Below are 23,159 nucleotides of genomic sequence, written 5' to 3'. Positions count from 1 at the left end.
GTATCCCATTCCCATGCCACCAGGTCCGTGTCAGCTTAATGGACATCATACTATGGTTAACGCCACGCCGCGTTTCTTCCCGAGAAAGAAGGATATTTCTTCTCAGCCGGCGTGGGGATATGGCTTAGTTCAGTCTATAGAAATGGCTACCACTTTGGTGGCCTTCAATATTTCAGCAAAAGACTTACTATTCTTGTTAGGATTTCCCACCAAAGTTCGACCCGTTAAAAGGGAACCATTTCATATTGGTGATGATTAAATGACAATAGGTTGCGCGGCCATGGCAGCAGCCTCGCGGCTTTGAATTTCTGTATAAAGTCCAGGGAAAGTACAGCCAGAAATTACACGTCGCTACAAACTTTAACCCTATTATGGTCCCCCCAAAGTCCAACCCATTACAAAGGAACCATTTCATATTGCTGATGATTAGATGACATTAGGCTGCCGCGGCCGCGCGGTTTTGGGTTTCTATATAAAGTCCAGGGAAAATTCTGCCTAAAATTCTATCGCTACAATCTTTTACCCTTTAACAAAAAACTTAGTACTATTGTTTGGAGTTTCCCCCCACGTTAAGCCCTGCCAAAAAGGAACATTTACACGTTGCTGACAATCAAGAGATATTAGGTCGTGCGGCTGCTATCGCAGCCACGCGGTTTTGGATTTCTATATGAAGTCCAGGGAAAATTCTTTTGATAATTGCATCACTCGCTGGCAGCGCCTGGGCCAGAAGCTCCGAGCACACAGTTTGGAGGCATTTTGGGGGCGCCGCTCGTGTCCAAAGTGGTTCAGTTGCCTCCGGGGTCGATCTCACGCGGGGCCGCAAAGGAGCGTCCCCCACATGGCTTTGTGCTTAAATGTCGGCCGGCACAGGGCGGATCCGGAAGTCCCGCCCATCGGCTTTCCCGGGCTTCCTGTAGAGTCTAAAAACCAGCTATAGCCTCGCTGCGTTCAAAAAGAAAGAGTTGAGAGAGAAAAGAGCATACCCTGCTGGCAGCGCCTGGGCCAGAAGCTCCCAGCACACAGTTTGGAGGCATTTTGGGGGCGCCGCTCGTGTCCAAAGTGGTTCAGTTGCCTCCGGGGTCGATCTCGCGCGGGGCCGCAAAGGAGCGTCCCCACATGGCTCTGTGCTTAAATGTCCCACATTTGTTATTTTTATTATTTTTTCTACCACTTCTCTTGCTCCCAAGAATTCTGTGATGGGGTGGAAGGGCAAGCACAGGAGTTCCCTAAAAGTCATCACTAAGCACGGAATCACAAGTCAACTCTGAGCACCACTTGGTGTGGCAACCCTCCCTGCCATCCCAACCCGCCCACCGCCCCCAAATAAGAAGCCTGTGTTGAAACATTTAAATAAGTAGAACATGAAGTGAAATATCCCTATGAGATCCCTGAGGAGACAGGCTGAGGCTGAGCTAAGGAGAGAGAAATCTGTGTGCCAGGCACTTTGCACGTACAGTTCGACCCTCTGAGTCAGGAAGGGCCTTATCATTCACAGAAAGCAACATCGATCACAGCCTCCTGTGTTTTTCTCTCAGTACTAAAAACGACCGCACACTTGCTCTTAACAGAAGCAGCACTGAGTCATGCAGCCTGTAAACACATCTAAAAATGGATGATCACTCTTTTCTTCTTCCTGCTTATTTCAACGGCAATTTTCTCAATTTTTTCAGAAGGTCACCAGCTTGCAAAAATCTGAGGAGGACCATGAAAAGAACCAGACCTTTAGTTTTCTAACACAATCACTAGCCTCAAGAAGTAGAAACCAGAAGCCAATCAGATGTTAGTAGAAAAGCTCTTCTCATCATCCCTCTCAAAGATGCTCACCACCTGCTTAGCTTTGCTAGGTAATCAGTCACTGCATAGACTGTTGTCACCCACACCAGTAACTCTCAACCTGCATGATCTTGCCGAGCTCTAGACATGGACCTACCAGACATCCTATGGACATCAACATCTTGCCACTCTTCTCAAACATGCCCCTCCCACCGCCAACACTACCAGCTCCCTCTCCACATCTCTGTAGGTAATCGGGCCTTTGTCCCTGCAGAGTTGCCTCAATCTCCAGTTCCTAGGGGCCTCTGAATTCACCCCCAACTTGGGGAGATTTAGCAAATCCAAATACAGATGCTCAGTTCAGTATGTAAATATTATACTATTCAGTGTATAATATTGTACTAACATAATATTGATTGTTTATTTGAAATTTCACTTTCACTGAAGGCTCTGTATTTTGTCGGCATCACCCCAAATGTCAGCGTCATGCCCTTTATTTTTGCCTCAAGATCTGTAGACAGGTGACTGATTTGAAAATTCTGATAATTGTGCTCTATACTTGGCATTTCTACATCTTCCAGCCTGGGGCAGATAGAAGATGACTCCTATACTGGTACCATCCAAACCCTAACATCAGTGTTCTCTCACCTGTGTCCCAGCAGCTTAGTTTTGATGTATGTTTCTTGTTTTTGAGAGTGTAACCTTAATTAAGCAAAGACCAGGGAGCAGTAAATAGAAGACTCTAGAGCTAATAGAAATAACCCAGACCAGGGATGTAGTTCAGTAGCGGAGTAGGTACTTTGCATGTACGAAGTCCTCTGTTCTATTCCTGGCACCAAACAGGGGGAAAAAATTCACTAAAACCTGTCAGGGCTCTTTTGTCTTTTTTTTTTAATGGGTAAGAAAAACAACAACTGTTCATGACTCAGCAGAGCAGCAAACCAAAGTTCAGAGAGGTTATGCCATGAGAAAAGACTCACACAGCAGAGCTGAAAGGTGACTTTCAGTGTTCAAGGTGACTCTCGGATCTGGAGTTTTGCCTTCAAAGTGCCCTTCAAAGTCCACAGGCCTGAGGGGCAGCACAGGTGGCAGTCCCCAGCTAGTGGTGATGCAAGTGCTGTTCCAGCTCTGGGCTGTTCCAGGCACCCGAGACTGGTGTACATTGAGCCAGCGCTAGTGTTGTATGTGACAGGATGATGTTGCAGGGGGTGGAGCCTTTCAAGTACTTATTCCAGGAGCCATGCATTATAGATTTGGGATTCAGATACCGTAGGGTGCATCCACTGCAGAGAGCTGCCAAAAATCAGAGAGCACTCACAGGCATGTGCAAGGCTCCTGGGGCTTCTCTGGGGCAGCCCTGGGTCTCCCTGAACCACACCAGAGAGAAGGAGGGGCCTTCTCCCAGGGGAACAGGTTGTCTTGAGGGAGTTGGGGACTCTATGACCCCCAGAGAAGACAGAGGTAGGGAGCACTGCCTGTAGGAGTGGCACAGTAATATCTGGGAGCAGAGCAATAATGTAGCCAGTGGGGTGTTTGTCTTGCATGGAGCCAACCGAGGTTTGACCCTGGCCATCACCAGGGATGGCTCCTGAGCATAGAGCTAAGAGTAAATCCTGAACACCACTAGGTGTAGCTGAAAACCCTAAATAAATCATATATTTACCACATAAATGTGTATTTCTTGCTTATCACGCATTTCTTAGTAACAGAAATGGAGTCAACATTAGTTCACTGCTTTTTACCTTCAGCAACATGCTAAAAGCATTCCTCAAATGACTGGAAATCCACTTCATTTTTAATGACGGCCTGATTTTTGACTTATGAATAACACTATTTTTACTTACTCACTTTAGTAATGTGACACAAGTTGTTTTCTTTCAACGGTTGTGCCACATTAGGTGTATTTTAAAGAAAATCCTAAACAAATCATTGGGTGACCTTCTAGTAATGTCCCTTAGCAAAATCTTGGAAGAAGAATGTTGTGTTTAGAACAGATGGATTATTAAATTTTTTAGTTAATAGTAATACTGAAACCATTACTTGAAACTATTAGAGTTTTATTAGTTTCTACATAGTCACTGAATAAGTGCTAATTATTTTTTCTTCTGGAAAACTTCCTTTGATATACCTTCTACTCTGGCCCCCAGTCCACGTTTACCAACTTCCACTCAAAGAGGTCAGGTGATTTCATTCCTCTAAGTTCCCATGTCCAGCCACAGTCCATTGTAATGATTCTGTCACTATAGGTTGTCCTCACCTGCCAGCAGTGGTTCTAATTATTCCTTCCATCTTGTCTCTAATCACAGTACAGAGAAAGTTTCTTCCCACATAATAGTATAATGGTTACTCAAAAAATGTTTAATAAATGAATATTTTGTCTGATCTTTCCAGATAAAAGTGTGTCTACATTTCATGCACAATTATTTCTATTCAATTAAAAGTTATTGAACCAGGCCCTGTACCAGCTGTTGTTCTGTACTGAGCCAGAGCGATAGCACAGCAGGTAGAGCACTTACCTTGCATGTGGGTTCTATCCCCAGAGATCCCCCAAGCACTGCCAGGAGTAATTTCTGACTTCAGAGCCAGGAATAATCCCTGAGCATCAATGGGTATGGTCCAAAAACAAATGAACAAAAAAGGGCGATAATTAACACTTTATTATTGTATGGACTGTTTGTGGTCTAGTGAGAGAAAGAAACTGAATTGAATATTTGATATAATGGGCTTGTGGGGAAGGTCTGATGTATATATAGTTAGCAGATATCCTGCATGTGGAAAGAAAAAGGGTTTCTCTGTTATAACCGCACTTTTTTTTTTTATTCTTTTATTGAATCACCATGTGGAAAGTTACAAAGCTTTCAGGCTTAAGTCTCAGTTATACAATGCTCAAACACCCATCCCTTCACCAGTGCACATATTCCACCACCAAGAATTACGGTATACCTCCCCCCTCCCCCCCACCTCCCCAGTTCCCCACCCGTATGTGTAACTGTATAACCGCACTTCTTATTTCAGTTGCTCCTTGTTTGCTTGTCATACTTTATTAGTTATCCTTTTACTCTATTCTCAAACTGCAACAAAACTTCCAATTGGAAAGATAAAAATGTAAAATGGTGGAAAGATGAGTGTTACCTGTACGTAACCAGTCAGTTCATGTAGAAAAAGACCTAAGTGAAAGCACTTCTGTGTTTATAAGGCCATTTCCTATAGATCTTCTTTACTGGAAGGCAAATTTCTTGCTTTTTCTATAAAGATTGGGGAGAAAGACTTGGGATTTAAAGCTGGTGGTAGTGGCCTGAGGACACTTAACAGTTACTCACTTAATTAGCTCTTCATCATCTTCCTGAATGTCTCCCACCATTCTCCATGTTCAGATCCTCCAAAGATGCATCAGGGAATGTAAAAATATAAAGAGACAATGCCTATTCCTTTTCCTTCTCTCTTTCTTTTTCTTTTTTGGCCACAAAACTTATCTTGCTTGGTCAGCTATTTTATTGGTTTTGTTTCTTTGGTTTTGGTGCTGGAGATCAAATCTGAGACTCGTGCATGCAAAGTTTGCATTCTGTCACTGAGCTAAATATTCAGCCGTAGTTTGTCAGCCTTTTAGAAATAAGGGCTCATCTTTCAGTGCTCAGCAAGCAGTGCAGTACCAGAGATCATACTCAGGACCCTGCATAGGCTAAGCGTGTACTCTACAGTTTTCCCACCCTTATTCTTTGTTAGTAATGGCTGACAAAAATTAGGGGACACTTTTGGGGGTGGAGACCTTATATTCCAGTATTTTTAACTTTTCCCTTGTCCTATTCTTCATTTTTTTGGAGGATATCTGCCCTGAAATAGCACTGCTTTTTTAAAAAAAAATTTTTTATTGAACCACCATGTGGAAAGTAACAAAGCTTTCAGGGTTAAGTCTCAGTTATATAATGCTCAAACACCCATCCCTTCATCAGTGCACATATTTCACCACCAGAAACCCCAGGATACCCCCCACCCCACCCCCAAATCCCCACCTGTGTAGCTGATAAATTTCACTTTACTTTTCTCTTTACTTTGATTACATTCAATATTTCAACAAAAACCTCACTATTATTGTTTGGAGTTTCCACCCCCAAAGTCAGACCTGTTGAAAAGGAAGCATTTGGTAATTTGTTTTCCATTGCTGACAATGAAGAGATATGAGGTCTTGGATTTCTGTATTTTAGTATTTTAGTAACTAAGTCCAGGGAAATTTCTGCCAGAAATTTTTATCACTGCAAGCTCGTACCTTCCTTTTGTGGTCATTATAAGATGGCGGCCATAGCTCAGTTCACAGTCTAGAGACATTTCTGCAAGGAGCTGCTGGTGCCCAAAGTAGTTTAGCTGGCCTCTGGGGCCATGGTTGTGCAGCAGCCGGGGTTATATTCAATGGAGGGCAGTGCCGGTAACACCCCCGTCCCGAGGTCACCCACACGTCCCGTTGCTGCAGGCTCGTACCTCCCTTTTGTGGTCGTCATAAGATGGCGGCCAGGGCTCAGTTCACAGTCTAGAAGAACTGAGCTTCTTCTAGCAGAAATGCAAGAAGCTGCTGGTGCCTAAAGTAGTTTAGCTGGCCTCCGGGGCCCTGGTCGTGCAACAGCGGAGAGAGCACTGCTTTTAGAACAAATTAATTATCTTGACAATCGTTTTGTTTGTTTCTGGGTCATGCCTGGCAGTGCTCAGGTTATACTCTTGGCTCTGCACTCAGGAACCACTTTTGGCAGGGTTCAGGGGACTATCTGGGGAGTTATGAATCAAACCCAGGTCAACTTCATGCAAGGCAAACACTTCCACTGTACTACTGTTATCTGTACTATCATTATCCTGGGAATCTTGAAGGAAATACAAATATGTCTACCTTTTAATTGATAATCTCATCTTATTTGAGCCGTATTTGGCCTCTGGAACCACAGGAAACATTGAAAAACCCACTTCCTAACTCCCCCGCAAAGCCTCTCATGAATTTAAGAAATTTATCATCTAGATGGTCTCCAAAGTGCTGCTCCCAAATATCTACCCATCTGTCAACCAAACAATCTTAATCACCATGCTGTTCCTTCAAAGAAAGACTACTCCCATAGTTTGTCATTCATGTAGTTGAGGGGAGAGACAGAGAAGAAAGCAAGAGATCTCAACAGTTTGGGTCTCAATTCTCTGGGTGAATATTGTATTTTTCCTGTTAAGAATGATGTCCTATTTGTTTTTTCAAAATGGTTTTGTACTCTGCTCTTTACGATTATCTAAAACTCTGTGATAAGTCGTAGTGAGGCATGTAGGATGTAGGGCCAACAGAAACACCTCTGGCTGACTCATGACCCTGTGACTAGTTTGCACTATTAGTCTTGATCATCATGCCCTGTGTGGTGGGTGGTGTTGGCAGAGGGTTATAAATGATATTTGTGGAGACTTATTGTCTCTGGTTCAGAAAGGTGGCAAGAAATTGCAAGACCTCAATTAAGATACTAAAAGTAGAAACAAAATGATATGTCTTTATCTGCTTGAGGAAAATGTTTGTAAATCAGTCTATTATTGGACCAATAACCCTGAGAGTTTTATATTCATGATTTTTTTAGCATTGCATGAGATACATTCGTCAAGAGCATGCAAATTTAAAATCATTCTAACAACCTAAGGCATAGAACCAGAATAGTCCATGCAAAGTGACCAAACTATAATATGCTTCCAAGGGCATTTTATATCATTTGTTACTGAGCTTACTTTATCATACAAGAAAAAGAAAGTAATTATCTAATTACACTACCATATCAGTTACTTCAAAAATGATAATACTGGAGCCAGGGACGCATTATATTTTTGTCAACAAAAGCTCAGGGGCAGAGTGCCTGCCTTGCCTGTATGAGAATCTAGATTTGATCCCTGGCACAATGAAGCAAAGCAAAACAGAGCCAAAGAAAATTCTAGATATTTTGATGCCCTGCTTAACTGAAAGAAAGTTACTCCACCAAAACAAAGTCCCTAAGTGGGAGTTCTACTCCCATGGGCAATAGCATCAGTGTCTAAGAAAGGAGAAGGTTTATAGCATGAGGGCTGCAGAGTGTACCTTTCATGCTCGGGTTCTCTGCTCAGTCCCCAGTACTGCATGTCCCCCAGTACTGCCAGGTGCAGCCCTGGTAGCCCCCATGCACTTAAACATTAGGTCTACGAAGCTCAGATCTCTGGAGCACTGCTAGGGAGACCAAGAACAAAAACAAACAAAAATGCTTGCTGCTGCTGTCACCTTGTTCTTAGTTCAGATTATAAATTCAGGCTTCCAAATTCAGAGATTGATTTATTAGCTCTCTGAATGTATTCATTCCCCTTTGCCTCTGTTTCCTCATCAATAAAATGGGATTGTTGCTTGATACATCTTTGTGGGAATACAGGAGACAACACGTTGTGTGAAGTAAATAGTGAGTGCAAATGACAGTGACATCCCTGACCGGCTATTAAATAGGACAAACTGTTTTGATGGGGTTTCAAGCATTGTATAAAAGTCACTACCTGTTGAAGAGCTCCCTTCTAAGTCCTATTGAAAAGGATTTTTTTTTAAGTCGCCAATATGCCTTGTTGATTTTGAGCTTGAGACAAAGACAGCAGCAAGCCACAGTGCAATTTCCTGTGTCAATCACCATCCCCACCCCCATGGACATGGAAGCCCCCAAATAAAAATTATATTTTTGTCAACAAAAACTCAGTTGAAAATTTTTAAGCACTCGTTTGCAAAATGAAGTTCTGTGACAAACAAGGTTTACAGAAATGCTTTTGCATGTCCTATCTAACAGATTCTATCCATTTATATTTGAAAGAGGTATTTTTCTTGATTATTGTAATGCAAATCTCCACCGAGCCCACTGTTCAAAGACAAAGCCCAAGCACCCTAGGAACTAAATGGGCATTTCCCGTCATGGAGTCCAAAAGCAGACTGCCCCTTCCTAAAAGGCTCTGTCTTGGTGTCCACTAAAAGAAGGAGAAAGAAACCTGGCGAACCAGGTCTGGGCATAGGGACTAATTTTAATAAATCAGAATAGAACATGAAAATGTCAACTTAATCAAGCATTTAAATTTTATTAATCAAGCCTAATTTTTATGAGTGCAAATAATCGCTGAAGCTGGACAAATTTGTTCTCGATTGCATCAGAAACATAATTTTAATATTTAATGGACTGATGAATTTAAATGGGAATTATCTTTATGAAACATGCTCTTCGCAATTTGCCATTAAATGGGAAATAAAAAAAATCAACATAAATCTTATGTAAAGGTTATTTAACTAAATGTTGGTACTATAAATATTATAAATGCATTATGCACTAATTTAGCAATCACACAGTACACTACATAAAGCAGAATAAGTGGACACAGCAGGCTTTTCCTAAGATAGAAAGCTCTTGTGAGGTATTGTAGGAAGTACATGGTAAAACTGCTGTGGAGGTTTTGTGTACGGTTTGGTTCACATTTTTTCAGTCAAGTTTTTCTGCTATAATTCATCATTTACCATAGTTCAAGCGTAGGGGTAACCACACATGGATTTTCTTGAGCGTGGTGATTATTCTTTACCCCCTAAAAATCTAAAAAATAATTATGATTTGTAGAAAAGACATATGAGAAAAAAAACCATGAAGCTTTCTGATTACGTGGGGTTTTTTTTTTGCCATTGAAAACATGCTTCATTTTATAATCTTCTGACATCATGTTCTCGGGTCTCAAACTATTCTAAGCAAAAGGGGGGGAAGAAAAATTAACTCATGTCAGAGTAGGTTTTCAACAAATGTCTACCTATTTCACTCACACCAACTCATGTCCCCGGCATATTGGTTAGAATAAGAAAGAGCTGTGACGTTTGGTACAGCGTGAATCAAGCCTAGCAGAGTACGAGTGTCCAAAAGTTTGCTCGCATTAATTTCCAAGATAAGTGAGTTTTTCTTTTCAAATTCTGTTCTTTAGAGCTCCCTAATGTTCTAAAAGGGTGGCATTTACTTATATTATGTGTAGTGAACTATACTTTTGCCTGAAAAAAGGACTTCTTGTTTTTGCAATTTTAATGCACCCAAACAGATCTCAGGGGGTTAGAGCAAAATGCATTTTTTTGCTCTGATTAAGCAAAATTAGAGATTAGAGAACAGAGATCTCTTATAGATCCTAGAAAATTCCTTTTCACACTATTGCAGAAAATATTTTAAGTAGCTAATATAGACTTAATCAGATACTTGATACAAATTCTTAAGGTTGTTTATAAAATCTAAATCATTCTGAATTGTGCTTTTTTTGTAGGACATTTGTGATTCTGGAATGAAATTTGGCATTAACTGCATAAATGATTTTCTTTTTATTTAAAATCTGGATATTAGTCATATAAAAATGTCTTCAAAAATATTGAACTTAATTAATATAAGTTAGTGATAAATCTAGTTACCTTTTAATTTTATTTGCAAAGCTCATCAAACATCTTGATTTTTTGGTTTCTTGTATAATTTTTAGGAATAATGAATGATAGTTCTTTATTTAAAATTAGTAAAAGACACATTGTAGATTATTAATAGTTGTCTTATTTTTCTCTTTTGCATTGAATTAGTATGCAGTATTCTAAAAACTCAAAATTAGTGTTTTCCTGGCTAGCAAAAGATACAATACAAGGTGAAGCCTTTAGATGGAGACATAGTTCAAATAAACACTAGCATTGCATTCACAGTGCTTTGTGTAGGTATAAAAACGAACATATAAGAATACTGAGAAAGAAATGTAAAAGAAATTTATTAAGATGCTTATACTGATTATATAATTTATTTTAGATATTGTTTCTCTTTTCTCAGTGAAAGATTTTTTATGTATATTAAGCTGACACTTAAAAAAATTGTTTTAAAGTTACATGCTCATGGCCAGCAAAGTAGATTTACTGCCCTTGCACCTTACTGCAAAGCATATTATACCGAAAATAATGCTGTTGTGGATGATGCAGAATACAGACTTTATGTAATCAGTGGCATGCATCAAAAGTCTTCTGATAGCCACATTAAAGCCACATTTCCTATTAAGAATCAGACTAAATTACAACATGGCACTTCCCAGAATGAGCCAAGGAAATGCATTCTGCAAGAAGAAATAATTGTATTTGAGTGTCTGTAAAAATCAGGAAGTCTTTTAGCAGTAAGTAATAATGCTTTTCTTTTTAGTCTGCCTTCTTTTGTATTGCAATATATTCAGCCTTGCTGGCAAGTCTATCACACTAATTATTATTACATCTAGTGGTTCAGTTATCTTGATGACTACTGTAGCTGAAATACTCCAAGGTCAAATCCTTAATAGCACGAATCAAACTAAGCAGCCATCATACATACAGTTGCTTTTGAGATATACTAGAGGAAACCGTATATCTCAGACCCGTTGATGAGTCTTTATTTTTCTACAAATGAAGCGTAAATTATATGTGCAGTTTAATTGTGCCATTCATTTTGCGAAAGTTCCTTTAGAATCTTGGGAGGAACAGATAGATGCTTTCTGACAACTGACAACACAAAAACACCTATAATGATGTTATTGACCACAGAAATCTTCATCCCAACCTCAGTACTTTCCAGTGATCTGAAGTAAGCTGAGTGGCTCTCTGTATCTTCTTGAGCCATAGGTTTTCGCTGATTTTGTATTTACTTGTACATGTTATACACCCAAATGAGGCATAAATGCATGCTCGATTTGGGTTTTGCACACACACAAATTGTATAAATGAACTCCAGACCGTGTTGGCGACCACTACTCTCCCCAAATTCCTCCATATCTCTAGGGTAGAAATAGGCATTTAGTTTGTAATGTGTCCAAATTTTAGCATCTGTACACATTTGGATGATCTATGAATATGGAATTAAATACGAAACTTCTTCCTTTTGTGACAATTTTCTTTCTTTAATTTTTTTTAACATTGCCATTGCACATCTGGCCAGCAGTGATTTCTTCTTTAATTTAAATGTGTTGCTTTTTTTATAGACCATGTTTGAGTGAACCAATTTGAATTGTGCAACTATTCATTCCGAGCATAGCAAAACATCCATTTAATTCAAAGATGATTTCCAAAGGGGAAAAAGTAAACATACAAAAGAAACGGGGCTTTATGTCAGTTTGGGCTTTTGAGGGTTTTGAGCTTTGTGATACTCAATACTTAAAAGGGTAATAACTAAGATTTCTTTGTTCCCTTTTTATTTAAAGGGATGTTAATACGTGGGAAGCCCTAGGAACATCATAAAACAAAGTTGTTGTTTTTTAAGAATTACTCATATATTCTTTTAATCTCTTTTTTTAACTTCAATTTTTCAACCCAAGTTGACTCTAAAAGCAATAAAGAGTACCCACTGTTTCATGGCGACTTTAATAATGAAATGGACCTGACCCTCTTTTCCCCAGCCTTCACTCTATGGGTCTTCCTTTCTGCATTTTTCAAGTTGTCTCCCTCAAACAGCCTGGGCGAAATAATTCTAAGAATGTCTTCATATTTTTATTCAGATTACCAATGCCACGATGAACATTTTCAGCCAAATGAAATCTTACTTTCTTGGAGTTCATAAGGTGTTTACTGTTTAATTAACACTGAAACGCATGTAGTATCGAAACACTCCTATTCAACTATATAAAATATGTAGGTCCTATAGATGTGATTTTACTTCACTTTGAGAATAGATTTTTAAAATGTACATACACATATTAAATTTTATATGTTAATGACAAATGTTCAGCAAATATTGAATAAAAAGAAGAAATATTATGCTTTAAAAATGTTACGTGCCTAGGTTTTGGCTGGAATGTAGCTGGCATGCTGCATTTGGGGCTGTCTACGTGTGTTTTTTTGAAATGTCATCTTTATTAGTATTACATTCAAGCAATAGTACCAAGAATCACTTTCTTTCAAGACCTTCCTCCAGTGTGCGGCATATAAGTCTGTGACGAGCGACATTACAGAAGGTCATGTCACTTTTAACTGCTTGCATTACATCTTTCTGATTTCCCCAGTGCCCTTCCTTTGTTTGATTAATACTACTTGCTTTCAAGCAAGGTATCAGAAAGCATAATTTGGAAGGAGAATTCTGGAGTGGATCTGAGATATTCCCCCTCAAGAAAAAGAAAGGAAAGAACTCAACTTTGTGTCTTTTCTAACATATGCATTTTTTTCTGTCACTCTTCATTTTTGTCCCTCTGAAAAAGTCCTGCATATTTGTTATTGTTGAATTACTGCTGACAAATGTTGAGGTAACTGGACTTTGTGTACTTGCACACAAAACTATATAGTACTTGTTTGGTTTTATTTGAGGAAGAAGCAGCTGAATTTGAGACTAGGACTCCTGTATTTGTTTTCTTTGGTTAAGCGTTAAACTCTCTTTCTAAATAGTAGGTGTTACTTGAATTTTCTGGGAAAGGTTGCAATTTTGTGCCATCTTTAAATGCTCTTCAGTGATATATATACAGTTTGTTTTTAAAAGCTCAGTTTACAGTTTTGATAGTAATTGCATTTGGCTAGGACTCCTGTCTTAAAGCATAGCCCTGTTTCTGAGAAACTCTTGTTTTCAAAGTCTCCAAATTGGACCTTAAAGCCAAAAAATTAATTGTGAAATCATCATCTTTTTTCACTGGAAATCTATATCCATGCCTCTCTACCTGTGCTTTTTAAGTGTTTCTTAGTATCAGTGAAGCATGAATCAAAATTTTGTATATTATTAAGAATACTGAATAATTTGCCCAGGGGAAAATACATAATTAAATTGACAAGATTAATGCTCAAGATGTCATTAAATTGTTGCTTTTTTTAATAGCTAACATTTTTAGTATTTCTTCAGCATAGGTTCTATTCTAAGAACTTTAAATGCATGATCTCATTGAGTTCTTAATCAAGACTGTGGGATTGGTGTTATTATCTCCATTTTCCAAGTTTCCTTAATCTTCACCTGAGCAAAAATGCAATAGTAGATACATTCTAAAGCAGCTGCAAGGTTTCAATAGGAAACCGTCTGTATTATAAATCCTCACTTGTAGATTTTTATGATGTAGTATTAAAACAGCACTGGAGGAGGGAAAAGCCCTCATAGAGCTTTTAAAATACAACACAGAGACCTCTCACTAGCAAACCACTTTTCTGCCAAATGTAAAAGCAAATGGTTGTATTGGTGATTCTGAGTGCACATTTGTGGAGCGATTGTGCATAGCCAATCACCCACTTGTGCAGGGTGAGAACGGTTTGACTTTTGGAAATGAAGAGCCTCTAAACCTTTTTAAGACATTCTTGATCGTAAGATCCACAGCTGATTTGTAAAATGTGTGAACTAAGCTTTTGTTTTATGGTTTAATAATATTTTTAGTTTTCAAAAATTAACTCGAGGAGAGTGGAGACCTTCATATCTTAACGCAAAGGCTAACTATTCAGGATTTCTCTTTCCAAACAAATGTGGGAAATCATTTTTGATTGTTTACCTTTATTAATCTGCTTCCTGGTGCTTTTCCAGATAAATTAGTTCAGTTTTATAAGATATATAAATGGTAGGAACTTTAATAGGTGGCATTCTTAAAAGTAGAGAATAGATTAATCTGTTCTGTCAGCATCTATTTCTTTTCTTTAATTTATTTAATATTTTATTTTATTTATTTTGCCAGGATGTTTGGCAACAGCTGGCTGTGCTCAGAAATTACTCCTGACTCTGTACTCAGGGCAGTGCTGAGATCATTCCTGGCAGTGCTCAGGGGATCATATGTAATGCTGGGGACTGGCCAGATGTAAGACAAGCACCTTAACCACTGAGCTGTCTCTGACCCCAGGATCTAATTCGTGAGCACAATTATTACCCTTGCAGTCTGCTAGACACTGTCTTGGCACAATCCTACCTTGCTAGCATCTTTAGTACAATGGTAGGTTCTGAAGAGTGGGTGACATATAGCACTTCTCTAGTGATAACTACCTAAAACAGTTTTGTTTGTGCATGGAAGTACAAGTGAAGTATTCATTTTTTCCTTTTGACATAATAGGCAAATCTGTTTAAGTAATTTTAGCAAAAACATTCAAATATATATCTGAACATTACATACTTTAATATATATAATTTTTAAGATCAAATATAGGGCCGTGGTAAAGCTCAGCTGTAGAACACTTGTCTTGCATGCATAAGATCCTAGGTTTAATCCTCAGCAATAGAGGGGGAAATTATATACATATAATTATATATAGGGATGTATATTATATATCTACATATATAATATATAAAATATATACATATATAAGTATGTGTATATAAAATGTCCACCCTTAAAAAATGACCACCCTTTATAATTGCTTGGTCTAAGTATTAAAACTTAAGAATTATTTTCTTAGCACTGCACTGTAGCACTGTCATCCGTTGTTCATCGATTTACTCGAGTGGGTACCAGTAACACCAGTTATAAATGATATAATAATTTATATTTATTTTCTTATAAATATAAAATTAAAGAATGTAGGTTTTAAGGAGTAAGTGAATTATCTGAGATAATTGTTTTAATCATTTTTATAAGTATACTTTGACAATATTAAGTTTAAACTTAACTTAAAAATTCTAATTAAAGTTTTACATTGTTGTGCAACCAACCTCCAAAACTCATCTACAAAAAGTAACCTCTGTACACAATGCACCAGGTGAATTCTTTTGATGCAGCATAATGTACTGAAATGTCATGCCTAATTGCCTATCTAAACCTCCATTGCAATAAGCACAATTTGAAATAGTGGCATATAACCTCAATTATATATCATTACCAATGTTATCTGTATGTTGATGATGCGAATACCTCAAGTTTGAGGAGATTCAGTTAATGGGAAGGGTTTTCTGATAGACTCTATTTAAATTCCACTGAATTATAGCCTCTATTTTCTTTATTAAGTATTGGTAATGCTCAGGGGTTGCACATAGCTCTGTGCTTAGGAATTACTGAAGGCGAGCTCCAGGGAGCATATGGGATGCCAGGGATAGAACCTCGATTAGCAGGTGCAAAGCAAATGCCTACCTGTTGTACTATAATTCCAACCCCTTGATTATACAGCCTCTTGAAGACTAGTATGAATATTGGTGAATTATATGTGTTTCAGTTACCCATATTTGTATTCCCACAGTACCATGCAGTGTGCCTTTGACAAGGAGTAAGCCCTGAATACTATTGAGTGTGGCTCAACACCCCTCACCCCTCAAAAAAAACCTGTAGGCATGCTTTTTGGCATGCCTTTTTGGCATTATATCAAGTTTATTCAGAGATGAAGCACAACAAATTGGATAGAAAGTTAAAAGTGCCATAAGACATTGTATCAAATATCATCAATAAAACCATAAGCTGCTCTTTATTTGTATAACAATCTCTCCCAAACTATTAAAAAATATTTGGTTTCCATGGAGTGTATATGTGTATCTTTGTGTCTGTATGACATATAAAACCATAGTAAAATACCTAAAACAATATAAAGTTCCACTCAAAATACCTCTAGATATATACTGATTGAGACAAAGAAAAAATATTTGGAAAACCCAAACTAATGAGCCCATTCTGCTTAAGTAGGTAAATAGGAGCCATTAAAGATATATACACTTGCACCTACCTGGATTTTTCATACACACTAATTCTCTTTCAGACTTGTTCTTATCCTCATAATGTCTTGTTCTCATAATGTTATCTTTATATAAAATCACAGAGAAGTCAACGTTGAAGTTTCAGGAAATCCACAAAATTGAAAAGCTAAAGATAATACCTTCAAAATTTGATTTTTGGATGTAAGAATTAAAATTTGAACCAAGAGAGATATTGTTATCTGTATGTTGTAGACCACCAGCCTGAATCAATGAACAGGCAGATTTTTATCTTAGAGTTCGGTGAAACGTAATTCAAATAGCAGAGCTGTTTTCTGCTTAGTTATCTAGCTCTTGCCTGATTAATATAGACTGTAGGGCAGGTAAAAGGGAAACATCTTGATTTACAGCATCCCTAAAATGAATGTTCATTTACTTTTGCATATTTCAGATTCTTCAAGTTATTGCAGAATATTTCATGCCACTACAGTTTCCCTGACTAAGATTCAGTTCCATTGTTTTAACCAATTAATGATATAGGTTTTTCCTAATCCCTCTCTGCAGACCAACTATCCCTTCTCAGTGCATCTGTTTCAAATGTTAATAAAGTTCTCATTTCCTAAATGTTCAAAATGACAGAACAAAATTCTCTCTTTTAGGAGCCTGGAAATGACTTCTGTTTCTGTCTGTAGGTACTGGAGGACATGTTAGAGGACGAGGAAGAAGAAGATGACAAAGATGACAAGGTAATTATCTTTCCCAGCACTTGGGTACCTGGGGATGAAGAAATGTAGACATGACACTGTTTTCACAGACAGTTAAAAAAGGAGTTGAAGTGTTTTGAGTCCAGAAAATTGGACAGTGCTGTTTATCATCGTAACAATGCCACTGCATGTTGCAAAGAGGGAGAGAGGGCTATAAATCCTCTTCGCTTTTGTCCAGAGCTGGGTCAAATATTTTTCTGCCAGGAACAACGGGGAAAAAAATCAGCTTGTCTGGAACTTGATAGCTTTCATGAAGATAACGGCAGTGACAACTGTTTTTGAAGGGCAAAAATTTGTCCTATCTTGAGTATTACAAATCAGGCTACACTTGGGAGAAGAGAAAAGTGAGAAAATAGCATGCATGAGTTGAACGTGGATATTGTCATCTGTAATTCGGGAGGAAGACCAGTGCAGAAGGTGACCAAGGACATTAAAATGAGGTCAACACTCACTGCCTTTGCCCAGTCTAGGAATGGCCCTGACTCCTTCCTCAGAAAATCACAAAAAGGGAGGCTCAGATTTCGACTGCGAGTTGGTTTGGAGATGGAAACCACAGTAAATAACAATTAGTTTCTGGGACTGCTTGGATTGGTTGTCCCCCGGGGAGATGGGACAACTGGGGAAAGGAATTAGAATGACCTTGTACCACTTTAGAAGTGGTTGAAGTAGGAAGAACAGCTTTCTATGCAAGACAGGTAGTTTATCATCATTTGGGGCATTTCTAGACCTAAAAATCTAAAAAATTCCTAGAGTGAGCTTGAGAGGTGGGAGAGAGAATATCGTTTAATATTAACATATTGTTTAGCATTTCAAACCAGATTTTGACCTTCATTGAAATCTCTCTAACTTCTGTGATAATAAAGCAGTGAAACTTTTTGAAGAAAGGAGGAAAATAGTGTATCTTAATTTATGCCTTTGGCCTTTGATTCCACTGGAGATGTACAGTTATATACCAGTGTCAGAATCTGTGTGCAGGAAGCAAGCACTGGAAATGTCAAAAAAATTTACAGTGATTAGTTTATCTTCTCAAGTGATTGTCCCTAATATTCAGTGCTTGAAGGAAAATGGAAACACATCCACATCCACACATACGCACATGCATGCACACATCCTTCAATTGCTATTTCAAACATTTTTAAATTGATAGAGCTTTTATGTGAAATTTTTACTCTGTACATCATTTAGTCATTAGCAACATCATCAAACAGAAGCTAACAAAATCTCCGTCCTGCAAAAACACATATGTACTTGTTTTTAATGTTAAATAACATGAGCATAGACTTCTGGAAGTAAATGGTATGATTTATTGTTAAGGTCAGTTGTGGAGCTGTAGAGAGCTTGTATTTTAACTCAACATGCCAGCTCTGAATCATCATTTCTCTGCTGATAAACACTGAGCTGCCATCCATTTATGGCCATTTTCCTTTCCTTGTTGCTGCTTTATTATTAAAGCCATCATAAAGATTCTTTCTAGCATCAGGCATTTTCTCAGGAATGTTAATAAATGGAAACCTTTAGTGAAGTCTAGTACTTCAGTGCCCCTGCTGAGGTCAACCTGTATTGTTTTGACTTTTGTTGTTATGCTACTAATTTCCCATTTCTAGTCATTTTTTAATAGAGAAAATATCAAGACTGTAAAACAAATAGCACACCAGGTTTCACCAGCTCACCAAAACACTAATGTTTTGAAGGTAGAAAATGTAGTAGAAAATGCCAGGGTGGTATGCCAAATTTCCAAATGGCATCTATTGTAATCTAGTATTTGGTTGTCTGAAAATAGCACCTGGTTTTAGTACAATTTTGGATCTAGTTACCAAAGTTGATTGGACATGAGTGCTCAAATTACCATGTGGATTCAAGAATAGTCTTTACTATAAGCTGTGGACACTGTGCTTTTCATAGGAAAATATGGACAACTGATTTTTTTTTTATAAATTCAGCCATTTGTATGATATTGTCTAAAAAGAGTTTTTTTTTTCCTTGTGATGTAATTAATGGCAAAAAAATCTAAAAATGTTAAAAATCTCAAATGCAGCACTTTACAATAGACTTGTGGTGACTCACTCAACAGAGGGAAGAATCCCTAGAATGCACTTTTCGAAATACAGAGTTTTACTATAAGAAATGGACATGTGAAAGGTTCGGCAAGTTCCATGTTTCCACTTTCTTCTTGCTTGACTCTCAAAATAGTCTGTATTGCAAGTCTTGGTTATCAGTGCATCCAAATGGGAAAAGGATGATTTCCTACTTTAAAAAAAATGCATTGGTTCCTCTATTTAGTTTGTGTATAGAGTCATGCATAATGGAATTTCATGAGAAAACAAATGTGTCTTTTGCCGTGCGAGCAGGTACTGACCTCTAGCTCTCATTATTTCTGTTTTCTCATATGGTCTAATAGTAGGGTCAGGTCAGTGGGTCCTCTTATAAGATAAAAGTAAAAAAGATTAATAAATGTGCCAAAGCCTCACTTTAATTGAACCTGAAGCATATGTTGCAAGTATGTAAAATATGTCCCAGATGTTTCGCAGGGCTAGTGTCTTGGCTTTCCCTGATTACCACAAGGCAGCTATTAGTCCTCTAACCTTTGGACTTGGGGGTAAATGGGGTATTACGTGGCACAGAATGAGAGCACCTGTTTTCCATTCAGCAAAGACCCCTGGCAGGCTTTGCCTAAGCCTATCCATATGTTTTCACTTAGCAGATTGTTGGGCGATTATGAAAAGTGTCTTTCTTTAGAGCCAGCATTGATATTAGTCACTCACAATGAAAGGGCAAGTCATTGGCTACTTGACAGGGTCCGTGTGGGCATAAACTGAAGTCATTTATTTCATTTCAGCTTGGAGTGCCTTCCTTCGGCATAATTATAGAAATGGCCAAGACACTGGTATATAAAACTAAATCAACATAGGTTATAATTTATTGATATCATTGTTTTGTGATAGTTGTTCTTTAGTGATGATTTTAGCACCTGGGAAAACTTGGGTTAAAGCTGGTTGAAACTGATTCACTATTTATCTGGATTCCTGAATCATTTGGGGGTGGAGAGAGGAGATTTTCTTTCCAAATGTGTTTCCCTTGTTTTAATTGCGATAGAAAATCATCATTCAGGTGAAGGCTAATGATCCTTCATCTTATCCATCATTCTAAAATGTACCTTCCACATTTACTTAAATCTGAAATTGGGTGGCTTCTCTCTTAATCCAGCTCCATAGTTTTCACAAAGGCAGCAAGTAAGGATTTTAAGTGGTGAGTATTAGTTATGAATCATTGAGTTTTAATATTTTCACTTGTATGCATTATGTATGTAGCAGTACTATATTAAACTGTGGCAGGGATTAAATTTTTCCTGAATTAAATGTTAGAAAGACATCACACTGTGTCCTCAGTTCTCTTTGTTGTAGAGCATTCTCTGTCATCAGCCACTAAGTCACAGTTTGATCTGATTTTTGACCTGACACCAAATCCTGCCTTTGTGGTTAATGGAATATCTTAGTAAATAAAGCTCAGCTAAATTGTGTAGGTGGGGCTCTCAACAAGCCATAAAATGATGTTTTTCACCATGTTATGTATAATAGTACTGTGGTCAATCTGCATAATCTAGACATCAAATTAATGAAGATCAGCTTGCGTTTTGTAGCTTTAAAAGTTTAGGCACGCTTCCCATGGTGTACCCTAGCCTTGTAATAAGATCCAGCTGCACTATCAGGAAGCAGAAGATAGAATGCAGGTTTTCCTCAGGAAAAGTCTGGATTCAAATGCATGGAATTCTAGTAATGTTTATTGATAAAAGATATTAAAATGTTCAGGCATTTATGCTTACATTGCTTCTCTGTTTTCTTCAACCAGTATGTCAAGGTTACTGTGTTTCAAGATAACTAGATGCAATGAATGAACATAGCTGAATTATTTCAAAACACAGACTGCTTGCTTTAATTCTTGAAATCTCTGTTTTCTGGTTTGATTCTTCAGCCTTAAAAAATGTATATAATATACCAAACATGCATACATCTCTGCATCTCAATCAACCTTAAGGGGGAAAAGGGAGATAACTCTGATATGTGATATGAAAGAAGATTTGAATCTGACAAAATGGTGTGTTCAGTTACATGCAATGAAATAACCACATGGTGTTGGTGGGGGTGGTGGTGGAGTGGGTAGGGAATCAAATTTGGTGAATGGCATTTACATGGAGGAAGCAGGAGAAAGTGTTCTTCAAAAAGCCCTCTCATGTTTAACTAGAAATACCTTAATATTAGTCAATTAGTTTTCTGTTACTGCATGACAAATTATCACAAACTTAGAGGCTTAAAACCATACACACTTATTATCTCAGATCAATCAGAATTCCACGCACTAGATTCTCCACTCAAAAGTCTCATATTCAAGATATTAGTTAAGCTGAGCCATCTGGTCTAAACATACTTTTACGGAATTTCCTAATGGCAAGTTACTATGACCCTCTTCTATCTCCTTATTCATCAATGCAGAACTTCCTCATGTTAAATCTCGCTCAGTTCTTAAATATTTCTTTAGGAATAGCCCAGTCCCTTTAATGGATCATCTGATTAGGCCAGTCCTTCCAAAAGTGATCTCTCTTTCCTAAAGTCTATTGTGCGATGTAGTGTAATCTAATTATGGGGACGATTATCGCACCAGATTCCTAAATCCCCCTCATAGACACGAGTAGGACATTTGAACGAGAGGTAGAGCAAAACAAGTAGGATGCTTGCCTTGTACCAGCTCATCTCTGACTAAATATATGGGCCCTTGAGTTCCACCAGGAGTGAGATCCAGGAGTAAGCTCTAAACACTTCCCCCCACAAAAAAGTAGGGCATTTTTAATTATTTTTTCTTTTTGGGTCACACCCAGCAATGCACAGGGGTCATTCCTGGCTCATGCACTCAGGAATTACCCTTGGCGGTGCTCAGGGGACCATATGGGATGCTGGGATTCGAACCCGGGTCGGCCGCATGCAAGGCAAACGCCCTACCCACTGTGCTATCACTCCAGCCCCAAAGTAGGGCATTTTGAAGCAACTGTACACTAAGAGGTATAATTTTGCCTACTACAACCATCTAGAATCAGCCTTTCTCTAAAACAAAACCAAAGCAGTCATTGTCTTCTTTGAATAGGAAGCTCTGTTTGCCTAGACATGTTCAAAGTTCCCGGACCGCTTATTGCCTAGTTCTCCCTTTTAAAGAACCCAGCAAGCTACTGAGAGTATCCTGCCCACACAGGAAGAACCTGGTGCGCTCCCCGTCGTGTATTCTATATGCCAAAAACAGTAACAATGATGAGTCTCATTCCCCTGACCCTGAAAAGAGCCTCCAATGCGGCACCATTGGGAAGAATGAGTAAAGAGAGGCTGCTAAAATCTCAAGGCTAGGATGAATGGAGACGTTACTGGCACCTGCTATAGCAAATTGATGAACAATAGGATGACAGTGATACAGTGATACAGTCCTTTCAAAGATTATTGGAAACTTTCTATAGCAGAAGAATATTTTACAATTGTAATGTAATATGAACCACTTGTTTATTGTCTCATTCTTCTCTGGGGTGCTGTGTGCTTGTTCAGACAGAGGACTCCATGGGCTGTTTCTTCATCTTATCTGTTGCAAAAAAGAACATATAAGAATAACATTAGTGGATTAACCTTTAACAAAGTTAAAGGTTTGTGACAAGCTCAAAAAGTCTAACACCTGGTATTTCTTGCACAATGAGTTTTGTGCAGGGCTAATTATTGAAAATTTTGGTCATTCCGTGAACCTACCTACAGCGAATGACCCCTCTTAGTAACATATTTTAATTATTGGCAAGATTTCACTTGCCACAAATTTAGAAAAGCAAACTAATTCACTGTTAGCTTAAAGTGTACTAAGATTTGATAATGTTTAAGGAGACTGGTGTGTTTCAGTATGTTTTCTGAATGCAATAATAAAATTTTATTATTATTATTTAAAAAAATAACATTAGTGGGGCTGGAGATGTAGTACAGGAGGTAAGATGCATGCCTTGCTGGAGGCTTACCCCAGTTCAATACCCCAA

General features: G+C 38.2%; 1 protein-coding gene across 1 annotated transcript in view; it reads left to right on the top strand.

Moving 5' to 3' along the window:
- The window catches only part of MCTP1 (multiple C2 and transmembrane domain containing 1), a 670,427-nt gene that overhangs the window by 557,095 nt on the left and 90,173 nt on the right, over positions 1-23,159 (top strand). Inside the window, exon 17 of the mRNA XM_055131251.1 lies at positions 17,039-17,092. Coding sequence (XP_054987226.1) covers positions 17,039-17,092 — 54 coding nt within the window. The remainder of the gene's footprint in view (positions 1-17,038; positions 17,093-23,159) is intronic.

This window comes from Sorex araneus, chromosome 1 (genome assembly GCF_027595985.1).
Source record: "Sorex araneus isolate mSorAra2 chromosome 1, mSorAra2.pri, whole genome shotgun sequence".
Taxonomy (NCBI): Eukaryota; Metazoa; Chordata; class Mammalia; order Eulipotyphla; family Soricidae; genus Sorex; species Sorex araneus.
This window is presented reverse-complemented; position numbering and strand designations above follow the sequence as displayed.